Source organism: Clinocottus analis, unplaced genomic scaffold (genome assembly GCF_023055335.1).
Source record: "Clinocottus analis isolate CAN_PGR_092001 unplaced genomic scaffold, fCliAna1.0.p SCAF_16, whole genome shotgun sequence".
Classification (NCBI taxonomy): Eukaryota; Metazoa; Chordata; class Actinopteri; order Perciformes; family Cottidae; genus Clinocottus; species Clinocottus analis.
In genome coordinates this window covers 9,901,950-9,918,207 of record NW_027175887.1, presented here as the reverse complement: position 1 = coordinate 9,918,207, position 16,258 = coordinate 9,901,950, and the positions used below count along the sequence as shown (strand labels likewise).

Sequence of the window (16,258 nt, the reverse complement as noted above, 5' to 3'; positions counted from 1 at the left end):
CTCGACCGAGAAAGCCCTGTAATGTGCAGCATCAATGGTTCCTCGACCATTATATTATAGGCGCCACACCCCTAACGGCACCCTCCGCCCCCTTTGAAGGTCGAGTTCATTTTGAATTGAATTTTCTCTATTGCGCCAGATCATAGCAGAAGTCATTTAAGGTTCCCTTTGTTCTTTATACGTACACAGCAAGAATCAACTTTTCAATTAATCGTTGCATTGTTTAATGCAACACAGTTTGTCATATAGCTTGTTATAGTTTGTCATTTATAGTTTGTCATATATTAATCAAAGTAATGTGTGTGTAGATAGCACTGGCTGGCATAGAACAGGAAAAAAAACATAACGACAAGTCATGACAGTTACGTAAAAATCTTTAATAGAAAACCAGGTAGAGGTCAAAACCCGTCAGGTAAACACAGAAGACAAACTGTGTTTGACATTTAACAAATCAGACAGGTTAGTAAAAAGAACACTATGCTTCTTCAGCATAGCGTTCACAGCCTTTAGCATCAGTTTACAGGGTGACACTTAGTTCTTCCATTTAGTGTTCATGGGCTCTACGGGTGGCGGGGCCAGGCCCAGTGGCGGTTAATTTAGGTTAACACATGAATACAGACAGAAACTTCAAATGATTAATTTGTCTCAACAAAAGGAGTTATGTGCCATACTGGCTGTGCTCAGGAGGTAAAGGGGGTCATACGTGGCTAAATTGAGGAACACATGTTTTCGATTAAACTACAGATCTAACATTTCATAAATCCAGTGCAGGTCTAGAGAAGAATTGAACCTTTAATAAGCTTCAACTGGACACACAAGATTATTCTCACAGACTGCCTTACTTATGCTTTGGATCATAAAAATCTATTTTTTGTGTGCTTTTTTGCATTTAATATAGAGGTATGAAGATGTAACAGTTTGTAATGCCAAAATAAAAGATAAGAAATAAACAAGAATTGTGACAAATATGACAAAGTGCCTGCACATAATCATTTGCTATAACTTTGTAATCATTGTCTATAGTTAAAGAAACATATTATCAAAGTGTTGCATTCTATTGCTGTTTGTATTACCTTAAAATGTACTTTGGAAATAAAATTAATTTAGGAAATGCTACAGCATTTATTTATTGTAAACACATGTGTCTTAAGTTTTCTAAAGTGACTCTAAAAAAGCATATCCAAGCCCTTAAGGTCCCAGAACACTTTGGGGTATCGGACGGCATCTAAGGTCCTTCCACTTTAACTATATTGATCTGTTGATCCTGTGAAGAGTGGTTAGAGTCCATCCCTGGTTGGGTAGACACACTGCAGTCCTGGAGAGTTCTTGAACAGCTGCGTGGGAAATCAGATGTTTTACTCTCTGATCCTCTGAAAGTCTGACAATGTGACTGGCTGTAGACATAGGGTTGTGTGTAGGGTTGCATGAGTGTTTGACTGTTTTGCTGTGGGTATGCAGCCGCATATGGTTGTGTGCGAGGGGGTGTGTGAGTAAGTGGGAGGTTCTCAGCATTGCTACAAGGTGGAAACCCATTCATAATTGAAGGGCTCAGTCCTGGCAGTTTAAAGGCCTCGACATTTTCTAAACTCTCTAATGAGTTAAAGCTTGGCTCGGTTTGGCTACACTGGGTGTACGTGCCTTGATTGAAGTTGAAGGTGTCCTGGCTGAAGGAGGTAGATGCAGAAGCCGATGGCAAACCAGATGGTGATGGAGTTTTGTTATGCTGCTGTTGAACGACGCTGCAACGTCCCAGTTTGGTGGCGAGGGTCTGGAGAGTGCTGAGGATCTGCTTTTGAATGTGTGTCTGCTGTACCTGCTCCCTCTCCAGGCAGCACTGCTGCTCCACCAGCATCTTCACTGCCAGACCCAAGCTGCGCATCTCAGATCCCAGGGTTTGAATCTGATCCTGTAGACCACCTCTTCCCATGGTGTCCTGGACTGCCTGCTGGGGGCTCGAGTTCCCCTCACTACGAGTGGCTCCCTGGCCTCCAGGGGTCTGTATGCGGATAAGCGCACCCCCGGGAGCCGAAGATGGTAAAGGTGCTGGAGGCCGGTTAGGAAGACGAATGCCAACCCGAGGAATCGGGTGAAGGGAACGGACAGACAGACATGGTCTCTGTGTAAGGAAACGCCTTGGGGTTCCGACACCACCAGATTGACCTTCCATAGAAGTCTGTGTAACATTACAAAAATACCATGAAAACAGTAGAAAGGTATCAGTTATAATGCAATCTTAATAACATTACAATACATCTTAAATAATTCAGCCTCCCAGACTCAGAAGATAACATATGCTGGAATACCACCCGGCGCCGGCAACTGGAGTAAAGGATAAATTATACAAACCTTTGGATCTACCATGTACTGATTGAAGTCTGTCATTTTGTGAAGTGTTGACACACACTTTAGTTAATGTGAATAAAGGCAGAGACCAGGTTTGAGCTTTGCTCACCTTATCAGTGGTGAGATCATAAGTTTCAGGTGGTTGTGGCATTGCGCCTCTCAGATCAGCACCTTGGACACTTGAGTGATCTCTTCTTAACAATGGTGTCACCTGGTGGAATGACTGTTGAAAAATAAGTCAAGATTGGTAGATGAAGCTTGTTGAAGCTTTGTTATTTCACGCACTATACATGTCGTCTGCTATACAAAACAAGAATTACAAATGAACCAATTGGAATTGTGTCAAGTGAGAGAAATAATGTATAAGTACAGGTACCTTCATCCGGTGTGACAGCGCCTTATCCAAAAGCCTCTTTCGAGCAGCCAGCATCGAATTGCTGACTGAAGAAGGTGTAGCTCTCCTCCTCATGACTCCAGAGACTGTTAGTGTGGAAGACAAAGCACTGGCCTCTGCTCTTGTGACTGTAGGGGGAACTCTTGGTTGGCTGCCATGTGCAAGGGAGGTGACACTTACAATCTGGATGTCATTTTCTTCTTTATCTTCCTTGTGTTGCTGTTCTGGACGACTGCCTCCACTTGTCTCCCCGGACCCAGATGGCTTTACTCCAGTATCTGGATTTGTGGAAGTATGTTTAGCAAAATTGGCAGCTGCTGCAAAACTAGCATGGTGAGATGTGTCCCGCAGAAGATTTTGGATTTGAATGTTATTCCAACTCTCTTGCATTGCCCCGACTCGAGGCTGCACTTGTGAGGGTGATGTGCTGTTTCCGACCTCCATAGGTCTCACCCTCCCTGGCGGCCGACCTTGAAACTCCCTCAGGAACAGGTAGATGGCCTGGGCCGACACCTTGATGTTCTCCAGCTCCAGCACAGCTTTGATCTTGCGGAAACTCAGACCAGCCCTCCGAAGCTCCACCACTTTGTGTTTGGCGGCATCATCCAGACGGCCCATGGTCTCTCACTCTGGGAGTTGATTTCTAGAAGATTCATATAATAACGTGTAGTAAAAAAACCGGTACTTGTTTCTTGTCACCCATTATTTCCTTTTTATTACATTAACAAATACAAGGTGGCTGATATCACAGGTTATGAGACGTCTACTGTCGTCCAGATAAAACATAGTGACTCAGGATTTCTGTAAACCTACGTGTCGCCTTGAAGACACGTTACGATGTCGTATCGTAAATGAATCTGTGCACAACGAAACGAGAACGTTAGCCGAGCTAGAGAACTAACGCTAGTTAGCTCGCGACAGCAGCGAACACGGGGCCGTAGAAAGGGACGCGCTCACCTGTTCACGCGATGGTCGATTTGCGATTAAATCATGTCACGCACCAATGTGAAGTATTTCATTTTAGGCGAGCTACCACGTCGTCGCGTCCACATGAACTAACATTTTTTTTTTTTACCGACAAGAAGGTAAATAAACAAATGAGTTGTAAAATTGCGTTTACGTGGCGACGTCACGTCCGCTGTTTCGTCATCACTGAGCGACTAGTTTTCTGCGGCCGCAAGTGGTTCGGATTCACCTCGACTAAAAAGAAAATGTAAGTTTACCATTGCATTTTATTATAATCAAGCTAGTTTTTATCCTAGTACAAATTGTAGCATAAACAGCATATTGTGTCTCGCGTTCAAACCGTGTGTGCAAGTATGAATCGGGTATCAATCCATAAAACAAGCAGTCCCCGTGGCTGTGTGTTTGAGGAGCCAGTTAAATGAAAATCAATGGCGGCCAATTTTTTTTCGACAGTATCTTTTGTTGGTAGTACAGTTGACTAGTCGGGGAGGTTTTAGTTATAATAGTATTAATATGAGATTAAACATGTACTTGGAATTCAATAACATTACAACCAACGAAGTTTGTAATATGCCAATTATGCCGCTAAGGCCCCGCAACATTGCGACGGTTAGTTACGATTTACGGCCTGTGTTTAATGCCACTGAAACGTTTGTTTTGGTACTTTCTCAGTTTTTGGTTCTAAGTCTTTTCATATTATGTTCAAGTGTTAAAGAGTGTTACCCTTACATAAGAAACTATTTCAGTCGAGAGAAAAATTTTGGCCAACAATTTTAAAAATGGAATTATATATATATAAATCTATATCTATATATATATTAACCATGAAAGAAAACATTGCAGAGCACACTACAAAAATCATTACAGAAAATTACATAGCAAGTTAAAAAAGAAAAAAGTACACAAGTAGATAAAATTAAATTAAGTAAATGGATAATTCCCCCCACCCAAAGAAAAAATAAATAAAAAGGTTGGTGCACAGGGTGACACGGCACAGAGAGATACCGTAATGACACAGTCCAGAGCTCCATATAGTTACAGTCCTATGGTACTGTTAGTGTTGTAACCATGTACATTAAATAGGGCTGACACATTTTAAAAAGTAAATTATATGTCTTTCTGAGACTATATGTAATCTTTTCAAGAGGAATACAACTGTTCATTTCTGCAGACTATTTGGATTAATCATTGTTAATAGTAGTATTAAGGTTGTTAAATAGTAGTTTGAAGACATAATCTGGTAGACAATGCAATGTTCACTACTTTCTGACAATAGACTAAACTAATAAAATTAGTTATAACTATCAGTCACAATGTATCTGATCTCAAAGTAACAGCAGCCCTGACTTTAGGGCACCGTCACCAACAAAGCGGAAGGAGGAGGAAAAGACTAAAGACCGAGGCAAAGAAAAGGCTAGTACCAAGGAAGGAGATAAGGAGAGAGGACGGGAGAAAGCTAGGAAACATCGCAGTGCCTCTACTGGCAGCAGCAGCAGGTTGGTTTTCTACGGTCTTTATGTGATTATTAGTGTTTATGCTAGTCTTAATTAATTAGTCTCATACTTTTTACATCTAACATGTTTTTCTTTGTTTTAACCATGTCAAAGATCTAGCTCTTCTTCAAGCAGCAGCTCTGGCTCGAGCTCAGGTTCCTCAAGTGGATCCAGCTCATCTGGATCCAGCCGCTCTGGTTCTTCAAGTTCTCGTTCCTCATCTTCTAGCACCTCAGGATCCCCCAGCCCCAGCCGCAGACGCCATGACAACCGCCGCCGATCCCGCTCAGCGTGAGTCACTTTATCTAATGCAGCTAGCTTCCGATTATTTATAGACTTTAATGTCTTGTCTTTTCCACGTGTTAGAGACCTGAGGAAATTTGTGTTATTTTTGTTTGTGAACCATCAGGTCTAAAACACAGAAGCGGAGTGATGACAAGGAGCGAAGGAAAAGAAGTCCAAGCCCCAAACCAACTAAAGTTCACTTAGGACGGCTGACCAGGAATGTCACCAAGGTCAGCAGAAAAACTGTCAGGCTTTTTACAACAAAACTCATGATATGACATAATTTGAGATTATGACACAGTCTCAGAAACATAATGTCAAGTAGATGACAAAACCATGTTTCTATTCTCTTCAATGAAAATGTAATTGTTGAAAGTAAAAACAAAAAACATTTTTTTTAAAGATAATTATTGTCATGTAGATAGGCGTTTTTATTTCCTTAGTTTTGTTGTCAGTAGTCTATTTTATTTTTTTATATATTTATATTATTTTGTACATCAATAATAACACTATTCCTCCATAGATAACACACATCTTTTGCTAAGATGGTTCTGACAAACATACTGTCTTTTTTTGCACAGGACCACATCCAGGAGATTTTTTCCACTTATGGTCAAATCAAAATGGTCGATATGCCAATGGACAGGATCCACCCACATCTGTCCAGGGGCTACGCTTATGTGGAGTTTGAGACGCCGGATGATGCTCAAAAGGCCCTCAAACACATGGATGGAGGTAGGCCAACGGGTTTATATCAGTGCCTTTGTCTCACACAATAATTACGCCACAAAGCAAACATGTTGAATAACTTTCCGTTTCAACTTTGTTATTGATAGGTCAGATCGATGGACAGGAAATCAGTGCATCTGCCGTGCTGGCTCAACGAGTTCGTCCTCCACCTCGTAGACCTTCTCCTCCTCGCAGAATGCCCCCGCCACCACCGATGTGGCGTCGCAGTCCACCACGCATGAGGAGAAGGTACATTTAGGATTTCCAATCAGTAGCTACTGTTAGCGTGTATCATTTATTGGCTGCCTGGTGGTGCAAATAAGTAACACTACTTACATTAGATTTTCACAATATCATGTGAACGTATATATTCATGTTTGGATGAGACCGTTAAGCTGTTCACTCTTCCTGCCTTACCATCAAAAACATTTTTTTATTTTTATTTTATGTCTCCGCAGTGGCGACAGCCATTGCTGGAGGTCTACTGTTTTTGGCTTGTCCATCCCATTATCGTGAACGTCTTAAGGGAATATCTTTAAAATGCACAAATTAGATCTTGGTGGTCAGTGTCTCTGTGACTTCAAACAAACTTGACTGAAAATTTTTGTAGGAAGAATCTGTACAGCAAACAACATCATCTTATCTCAGACTTGACTCAGATGAGGAACAAGTCAGACATAGACTTAAACTGGCGCTTGCCCGGTTTGCAGAGGCATACAACTGCAAGGCAGTAATTCTAGTTCTTTTTTCTGTCCTTGCAGGTCCCGCTCCCCGAGAAGGCGGTCCCCAGTACGTCGCCGTTCTCGCTCCAGATCTCCTGGTCGCAGGCGCCACCGTTCTCGTTCCAGCTCAAACTCCTCCAGATAGACGAGTTTCCTTCCTCCTGGCACCAATTGATCTCTTAGATTCTGACTCCAGATCAGTTTGAGTTCCTGCTTTCCCTCTTTTCTCACGGATCTCATGGACTCACAATTAATACAATTATCTGCATTGTAGCAAACACAAACATCTGCCTGCATGTAGAAAGCCTCAATGTTTTTCTATTTTTTTTTTGTGCAAATGAGTATTTTTTCATATTTTGTGTTTGGTTGACCCTGAAAACTGGCTCGCCAATTATGTTATTACAAGTTGAGGTTGGGCTCCACTGAGATCTACGAATATTTCTTTTTAACTGTGACTTCTTTTTATCATGTACTGAATTTTTAGACAATTTGAAAAATAAAATTGCTGAAACATGTGAAGTGTGAGTTCAGTGTGTATCTGTCAGCTCAAGATTGTGAAAGTCGTCGTTGAGCTTCTTGGCTTGGGGCCGGCCAGCTTAATTTGATTAACATACTTTAATGAAATCTTTCAAGAACATGTTTGTGTGCCTGTCATACTTTCAAATGAATATGAACAAAATGATACACAGTTTAGAAATCAGATTGTCTCTTTTGATTTCTAATATGCGAACGCGTCTAAAACAGAGTATTGTCGGTAGCTGCAGATTGATGACTTACTGCAGCTGAAACGGAGCTTTCCTCTTCAGCATTTACTTGATAGCAAATTGAGATCCAGGGAAACGGCCTGCAAAATCATTAATTTCTTCATTAAACATTTATCGTTTATTGATGTGCTACTAAGGAAACGAAACGCCTCTTATATACTCTATATTTTAGAAAGGCTGGTAGATATACTGTGTGTATTTAGTACTCTACAATTTTACTTTGTCACACATTCCTTTTTTTTAAGGACTAGACTTACTACTTTTCTGGAATACAATTTCTATGACTTGATTTATCTTCTAAGACACTCAGTGTGGTTTAGTACAGTGTAACAGTTAACATAATGATTTTTTGTGTGTGTAAACATACATTCTATTTAAATGTATTTTACTATCAACATATCACTGATTGTAACGTCCTGAGTAGATGCGCTCAGGACGTTACGATATTTTCAGAGAAAAGAGAAAAAACCTTGAGATCTGGTCACATATTTCCACGTGAAGGAGGAAGTACATCTCTCAAACTGGGAGTTCTGTGAGCGCATTTCATACCATTCCATCGACCGCTTGGGGTCTCACTTCAGAAAGAGACTTAAATGTATTGTTGCATATGGCTCATAGAGTGCATGCACTCGCCTGGCCATGCGCTGCCATTCAGCCCTCCACCTAAACATGACAGTCTTCTCAAAAGACGTGTAGGCGCGTTTGTTGTGCAGTCACGTCCCGGCGGAAATCATACTTTAGATGCACGAGAGGTTGAGCTGTTCAGCCGCTGAGCGGGCACCATTTGCGTTATGGCTTCGGATCAAGAAACCAACAGTCAGCGTTTGAAACAGCTTTTGGGGAAACCTGGGAATGGAAACTGTGCCGACTGCGGAGCTGCAGGTAAGCTGGAAGGAGCGCCGTCTCTGCTGGAGAAAGACATCTTAGTGTGACTTACTTCTGTTTGTAAAGTCACGTTATGACCATCCTACTTCTTTAAGCTTGAAATGACGATCATTTCAAACAGTGTCTCCAGTTCTTTCTTGCAAGGTCGTCACGAAAAGTCCTGGTCCGGTTATGATGGAACAGTTAACATAATGAAGAGTAATGCATTTGGGGAGGACTGTAAAGAAAAAGTAATTTGGTATTGTAATAGTGGATATATGTAAATAGCTCAGCATTAGTTAAAAACAATACAACATATATTTAATAAGTTTTGTTATTCCCATGTGGGGTATCTATGATTTCCTTTTGCATACGCATGGTCACACACCATGATGGTCACACCTAGTTAGTTTGCACTTATCATATCGGCAGCATGACGACATTGGCATACAAGAAGCGGTACAAAAAAAGGTGTGCCTTGTGACAAAAGGCCCATCTATACCCATGTATAGCCCTACAGTGAATAATATTTAAAGCAGCAAAGCTGGTAAGCTGCAGCCAGAGGAAATTAATTTATGTTTTCTTTAAAAAAGACAAAGAAAAAGACAATGAAGAAGAAGAAGAAAGTGACTTCCAGTATGATTAAAAACTGTACACTTAGTGTAATGTGCTTCATACATTTCTCAACCGTACATTTCCATTCCATGCCAAATATGTGTTCATCCTCTATTTGACTTTGTATGCATCCTGTTGTCTCAGAGACTGACTTCTCAGTTGGACTGGTTGACTAAACTACAAGAGGCCCACACAATGCAGAAATGATGGGACTGGCTACACATCAGATACTTGTGTCTTGTGTACCTATGTGTGCGCCTTTGTGATTATGCACAAGGAAGTCATGTTTCTTTTGTTCTCATGCAATATTTGTCGCAGGAGTTCACTAAGATTTGTATAGCAAAAGCTGAAGGGCTGCAACACGCTGATACAGACTACTTGACACTCCCTCAGTTCTCTGACTCAGTTACAAAATAACCTCCACGTCAACTTTAATCTCACCTTACATTGATATGATGTTACATATTGGTGCTGTTTGCATGAGGTGTCGCCACTCACACATTTGCTGCAACTCTTTCCTGTTCTGTGTCTGTTCAGACCTGAATTGAAACGGATCATCATACTGTATGTTGTCATACCAAACTTATCTGACAACCTTTACCCTCTTGGTAAAAAAAAGAAAAGGGAAAAATAAGCTTGCAGTGAATTTATTGTGAAATTTATAATTATCACGCTGAACACTCCACAATCCACTTTTTTTTCCTTCAAAGAAATGTTTGAACTGGGTGAGAGCATTCTGAACTTTCACTGAACTCCTTCAGCAGAACCATAACTGTGACATCATATTATCATAAACAAAGTAATATGTTTCAGTTTATGTTTTCTTGATGTCAAAGGTCTTCAGTGCATGTGTTATCGGGGGAGGCACAGAGTTGTTGGCGGTAGTACTGACACATTTATTCTAGTGTCGATGTAACGTGTGAGTGTTGTGTAAGTGTGAATAACGTGTTGCACACACTGGTAATTGTTGTACATTGATTATGCCTGTCAATGTATAATATTCATAAAAAATGACTCTCACTGCTGCCACCAGACTGCAACATGGAAAGGGAACACCCGTCTGGCCTCACACAAACCTAAATACAATTCAGATCTGGACTGACATTCATCCAAATATTGATCACTGGTGAAACTAGGGAAGTGTTTTCTCATCACTCTAGGATGTGCACTGGGTTGTTAGATCTAGGTCAGGGAGACAAGCTCTCAGATCTCTTTGGGTGAGCTGCTTCCCGTATAGGCTAAAGTGAGTATTTTTTTTTTTACAAATTATTTTAGATGCAAAGACAAATTACTTCAGGGAGTATTTGGCATGTATTTAAAGACAGAGCGACGGAGAGAAGGAAAGACAGAAAACACATTTTTGTCTATCTGCCTAGCTGCCCGTCTTCTCCATGACCTAACAGGCAGACAACCCCATAGTCTCTCCATTGGTCCTTTCTGGGCTAACACCTTTGGCAAATGCCAATTAACTGCATGTTACAATCAGGATTTTTAATCCACAGCAGAAATAATGTCAAAAACAAACTTTGACACGTTAAACTAGTCATTTTGCTTGTGATAATGTGTTAACCACTGGCTGTTATGGTTGTTTGCTGTTTGCTAGAGTCAACCTGCTTCAATTATAGCTGAGCCATATCTCTCAGAAGGAAGTTCAAAAAAGTTTCACTGTAAACAGTTATTTTGAGCTATAAGTGTTTTTTGTGTGCATCCACATTGTCGCTCTGCTGCGTTGCAGATCCGGAGTGGGCGTCCTACACTCTGGGAGTGTTTGTGTGTCTCAGCTGCTCCGGCCTTCATAGAAACATTGTCCAGATCAGCAAAGTGAAATCTGTCCTGCTGGATCCCTGGAGCTCCTCTGAGGTGGAGGTAAGACATTGTGTCTGTAGATTAAGTGACTAAACCTGAAAAAAGTAGGAATCCCCATGTTTTGTAAGAGAAGGCTAGCTTTTAAATATAGAGTCTGAAACTCGGCTTGAGGTGACATCTGCACCCTCTGGCCTCGTCCTCACCCAACCATGCTCCACTGTGAGCATCGCTCTCTGCCTTCCATTCCTGCTTCTGCATCCTCGCTTTGAAGAAAAATACAAGCCATCAGACTTTAGCAAGCAGCTGGCAGATACAACTCATATCTGTGTTTGTGTGTGTGTGTGTGTGTGTGTGTGTGTGTGTGTGTGAGTGTGAGAGACCTTCAAGCAGAAGCCAAATACACATGCGCTCACAGGTATTAAGCCACTGAGAGCACGGAGAAATACATGCAGATATCACTTGCAAACATCAGTTTCTCTTCCTCCCCTCTGCAGTTTATGGACTCTGTGGGTAACACTGCTGCCAAAGCCACATATGAACAGATAGTTCCTGCCTTCTACTACTGCCCGACACAGAAGGACTGCATGTAAGTGATACGTCTTCCTGTGCCCCCCTAAACGTCTGATCTAGGTCACGAATAAATAAAGGGTGATTAGTACATATCTACAGCACAGATAGCTACAGTCGAAACTTTTCTTTTGTGTCTGGATTTTGAACAGCCATGGTGGTAAAGGTTACTATACACATCCATTTGTAACTAATGATGTCTTAAAGGGGAAATTTGCATTGTGTAAATAAAGTAAAAAACAGAAAACAGAACTTCCTTGTTCTTTTCGCTTGTATTGCAAAACTAAAATATGGGTACAGAGGATGTTATAGGCGAGAATACATTTACAGTGTTTTGGCTTAGCTTGCACACAATGCATCGTGGTACATGTAGGCGCTGCTCCGCTGGCAGGAGAACTCGGCTTTCTTGCTCAACAAAGCGAGAGTGTGTTGCTTCAATTTACCACATTTGGACATCCGTAACATGTGGCAAATCTTTATTGAAAGGTAGTTCAGCATGGAATGACTTTGCAAAAAAACAGGTTTGTTCAAATGTTAAAGTTTTTATCACTCAAAAGTGGCCTTCTGAGTGAGTAAGATAACTTATGAACAACATTGCACATCTTTGCTGATATACATATTGTGGTTATTTTGTGCAACAATACAGAAACATATTACTGATTGTATCTTTAGGACGACAGTTATTGTTCAGATGGACGCGTTCATTTAGTGAGGGGAAGAAGTGTTTTTTTTAACCAGACTGACTGCAGAAACTCCTCAGTGATAAGAATGCCAAGTTCCTGTGAACAGGAAGCAACAGTTCAGTTCAAGGGTTTCTTCTTAACCGTCCAGTGATAGAAATAACAATATGCAACAAGAAAAAATAAGCTGTGAAGTTTATTTTAGAGTTGACCTCCATCGTGTTTATGGATGATGATTCTTTAAGGTTGCACAAAGGAAGAGATAATTATAAAATAAATAATAATAAAGTACTAAATAATAAATAAATAATAAATAATAATAAAGTACTTTTCATTTCATTCATTCATTCATAATTAAATAAAGACCAGAGAAAAAGGCGAATCCATTATCCACAAAAAGCTTTGAGCCTTCCTGAAAGAAAGTTATTACACGACATTACAAGACAGTGATGCTGATACTGTATGTTGAAGAGAACATTGCAGATTAGGCGGGGAAAGGATGAGCTGAGAAGCAAACTGATTATGCAAACACATGCAAGGCGTTTGTTTATGCTTTGAAAATGTGAAGGATAATTATCAAGGGAACAGAAAGATTCCAGCGAAATTCATTTAACAAAGATGGATATTGGAGTCAATATCGTCTATGAAGGGCAAGGTGACACAAGTGAGCCATGTAATGTTTGATGCTTTTGTTCAGAGTTTAAAGGCAATCGGGTTCCGAGCCTCAACATCCATGTCAATTATTGAGATGTTTCCATGAAATTAGCCTCAGCATGAAGTAAACGTCAAACCCAGGCTGAGCTGGGTGTCTAACGCTAACTGGTCTGCAGGCTCCTGCGAGAACAATGGATCCGAGCCAAGTACGAGAGGAAGGAGTTCCAGCGTGTGGAACGACAGGAGCCTTACTCAGCAGGTAAGAATAATATATGCCAGTTATGACAAACACAAACATATTATACTTCTTGTCTACACGGGAAAAACAAACAAATTTCTGTGTCTCGCACGGCACCACCTATTCAGCATCGAATGAATACTCAGCAGAGAAACGCCGTCATCCATTATCATTGCTTCTACTCGACTTTCCTGTTTATTTCTTATCCACACGCACTTTTGTTTCCCCCTCGCCACAATACGTTTCACCCTTTTCTTGTGGTTAAAATCATTTTGTCATTGGCCTAAGCTAAATGTACGTTGCATAACCCTCATCTCTGTCTCTTGTGCTGAATCATGTGACTGTGTGAGTCACGAATGACAACCGTCTCTTGTTTAATTGCCTGGTGACGCCTCATTAAAAGAGAAAAGGTGGCACCAACCTGACAGCTAATCAGTAATGGAGCCCCCGCAAAGCAACAAGCAACGATTGGGTCATTATGATCTTTAATATTCTGTAATCTTAGCACTGTTTCTGTGGCGAAGGCAAGAAATTGACCTTTGACGAGAAGCCAAGTTAAGCAAGTTAAAATAGATCAAATATTACTCAGCTCACAGAAACAATTACCTTCTTTCACCTTCTTCCCTCCTCCAGTGTTTAGACCACAAGTTTACATGTCCTCTGGTTAACATGATGGGGGCGGTGCTGTGGGTTGTATGGCTGCCAATGAAACTGGGTCACTGGTGTTCATTGATGATGTTCCAGCTGATAGTAGTAAAAAGTAGCTAGATGAGTTTTGAGGTGTTCAGAGCTTTACTGTCTGCTCAGATTAAGCCTTATGCAACAAAACTGATTGGGCGACGCTTCTCAGTCAGATGGATCCAAAACATACTGTGAAAAGCACCCAGGAGCTTCTCCGGGCAAACAAAATAAATATTCTTGAAAGGTTTAGTCAGTTACCAGATCACAACACAATTGAGCATGCTTTTCATTGACTTCAGATAAAACTGAAGGTAGAAAGACTTAAAAAAATAACCAACAACTAAAGGAGGCTGCTGCAGTAAAGGCCTGGCAAAGCATCTCAAGGGGGGAAATTCAATGTTTGGTGATGAGGGTGCAGGACTTCAGCCAACCATTGACTGCAAAGGAAATACTCCTTATCATCGCAACTATGTTACTTTGTCTGATTACTTCAGAGCCTCTAAAAAATGTGTAAAAATGGCTATTATTCCTAAACTTTGACTTCAAACAAATATTGTACCGCTTCAGTTCAAATAATTTGGAGTCCCTCAAAGAAGCGACATTGTGAAATATGTGTTACAGTCCAAATACTCAAGGTCCAGTCTCTTCTCCTGATCAATACATACTCTTTCTATCAGATTTTATTGACAGTTTTTTCCTTTGTGACTTTTGTGCCGGCAACGGAAAGTTGTGCAACAACAGTCAGTTAACTTGATAGAGGTCATGGTTTGTGGCTGCACTCAGGACAATTACTGTGTTACTTCCCTGCAGAAGATATGGGTGGGACTTTCTCTTCAAACTTGAAGTAGAGTGATGTCATGTATATAACCACAGTGTCAAGTTCACACAAAAGTGTCAAGTTCCCAACACAGCTCCACTTTGAACAGCGCCATGCTAAATCCTAGCAAGGTTAAACATTGAGCAGCCTTGCAGTTAAAACATAATATGATAAGAAAAAAAAATCTCACTGAAAGGTTAATCTTTGTTTCAAGGTATAAAGATAAAGCACTATTATCCGAGTCTCATGACTGTCAAACCCTTCCACTCTGTGCCTCTGTGTCTTTCTCCCTCTCGGTCAAAGGCCTCTTGTGTTGTGCTGTGCAGAGGTTTGGGAGCATGTGGCTGTGTGTCTCTGCCACGGAGGAAGAATAGCCTCTTTTGTATCCTCTATACAACATTCCATGTAACATTGCTCCCATTTCATGCCAGGAGAATTCAGCAGCGAGACGCTGTGGTCAAAAACTTGCCTTGGTCTCCCAAGTGTTTGCAAATATTTGACATTTAACAAAAACTTCAGAATCATGAATAATTGATGAAGGTATTGCGCAACCAGAAGTTAACTGCAGCCCAGACCAGTCGATGACGAATTTATTACTGTACATAGAAGCAAGCGGAAGGACAAAGGAATGGCTGAAAGAGATAATGTGGTGCCAGATGAGACATTAAAGTGTTCATTTAAGCTTCATTTCCCTGAGGAAAGTGGAAATATTCCAGCACATTTTCCCTTTAAAATTCTTCTGTGTTCTTTGTTTTCAACCACATTACACTTTAGCTCGTACCGTACTAGCATTTAAATGAGGCACTTTACTTTAAATGGAAATGCTTTTCTTGTCCTGTTCCTCGCAGGGGAAGTGGTTTATCTGTTGTTTCTAATGTAGTCTGCTATTTAGAGTTTTCCATCTAGTCAGAAGAAAACAGTTATGTGCTATTTATGTGAGGCTGAGCGTTGGCATCACAGGGGATTATTGCTATTATATTTAGGGTTCCTGAACCTTAGTCAAATTCAAGCACTTTTTAAAAAAGTTCAAGGGACATTACAAACATCTTACAGCGTCCGACACCAGTGGTAAAATACATATTTATAAACAGTACATGCATTATCTCACTTTATCACATTGGATCAGATGTTAAGAACAAATATAATAAATTAAAATTAGAACTAAAACTACATTAAATAAGAGAAAAAATAAATCTAAAAAGACGCCAATTGCCATAGAAGACTATCAAAAATAAAACTATCGAAGTACAAAAAGCTGAAAAGTGATAAAAGTCTCTTGAGACTAATAAACCTAGAACCTTTTTAGTTGTGGTAACTGTAGTGGCACATTGCTGCTGGATTGATACGATCTTGTGAACTTAAAGTAGCTTATGTGGCCGTGCAAACAAATGTTTATGCCAACACTGACTAAAGACCAAGTTTATTATCGAATGAAATCTTGTTCTTAGGTAATTGGAGAATTATTTTCTTCTGTTAAATATTGTTGGATTGCTGATTTGTGCAAGTTAAGTTAAGTTTGTGTGTCTGTGTGTGTCTTCCTGAAGTGTTGTTTCTGTTGGCTTACACTGGGAATGGGCGCAGAGGCCAGTGTCAGGAACAAGCTCAGGAACGGTGTATATACATATAGCTCTATACTACAC

At 40.6% G+C, this 16,258-nt stretch overlaps 3 protein-coding genes across 4 annotated transcripts in view; 2 read left to right on the top strand and 1 right to left on the bottom strand.

Annotated features, from left to right (window-relative positions):
- Positions 1-392: 392 nt before the first annotated feature.
- LOC137786579 (uncharacterized) lies at positions 393-3,962 on the bottom strand. 2 transcript variants are annotated; one of them, XM_068578555.1, is made up of 4 exons: positions 3,551-3,962; positions 2,720-3,380; positions 2,453-2,566; positions 393-2,173 (listed from the first exon to the last, which is right to left on the bottom strand). In XM_068578555.1, the coding sequence occupies exons 2-4, from the start codon at positions 3,353-3,355 to the stop codon at positions 1,226-1,228; spliced, it is 1,698 nt and encodes a 565-aa protein (XP_068434656.1). In that variant the 5' UTR covers positions 3,356-3,380; positions 3,551-3,962; the 3' UTR covers positions 393-1,225. The 2 variants fall into 2 exon arrangements, with proteins under 2 accessions (XP_068434656.1, XP_068434655.1); XM_068578554.1 differs by having other exon boundaries at positions 3,695-3,962.
- On the top strand, positions 3,845-7,447 carry LOC137786583 (RNA-binding protein with serine-rich domain 1-like). The gene is made up of 7 exons (XM_068578558.1): positions 3,845-3,950; positions 5,056-5,199; positions 5,311-5,487; positions 5,606-5,711; positions 6,063-6,216; positions 6,318-6,459; positions 6,972-7,447. Coding segments are annotated over exons 1-7 (831 nt in total). The 5' UTR covers positions 3,845-3,948; the 3' UTR covers positions 7,078-7,447.
- Positions 7,448-8,364: 917 nt separating this feature from the next.
- LOC137786582 (arf-GAP with dual PH domain-containing protein 1-like) overlaps positions 8,365-16,258 on the top strand; it is a 12,399-nt gene continuing 4,505 nt past the window's right edge. The window contains exons 1-4 of the mRNA XM_068578557.1: positions 8,365-8,578; positions 10,911-11,041; positions 11,476-11,567; positions 13,059-13,141. Of these exons, the coding sequence (XP_068434658.1) occupies positions 8,488-8,578; positions 10,911-11,041; positions 11,476-11,567; positions 13,059-13,141 (397 nt within the window). The 5' untranslated portion in view covers positions 8,365-8,487. The remainder of the gene's footprint in view (positions 8,579-10,910; positions 11,042-11,475; positions 11,568-13,058; positions 13,142-16,258) is intronic.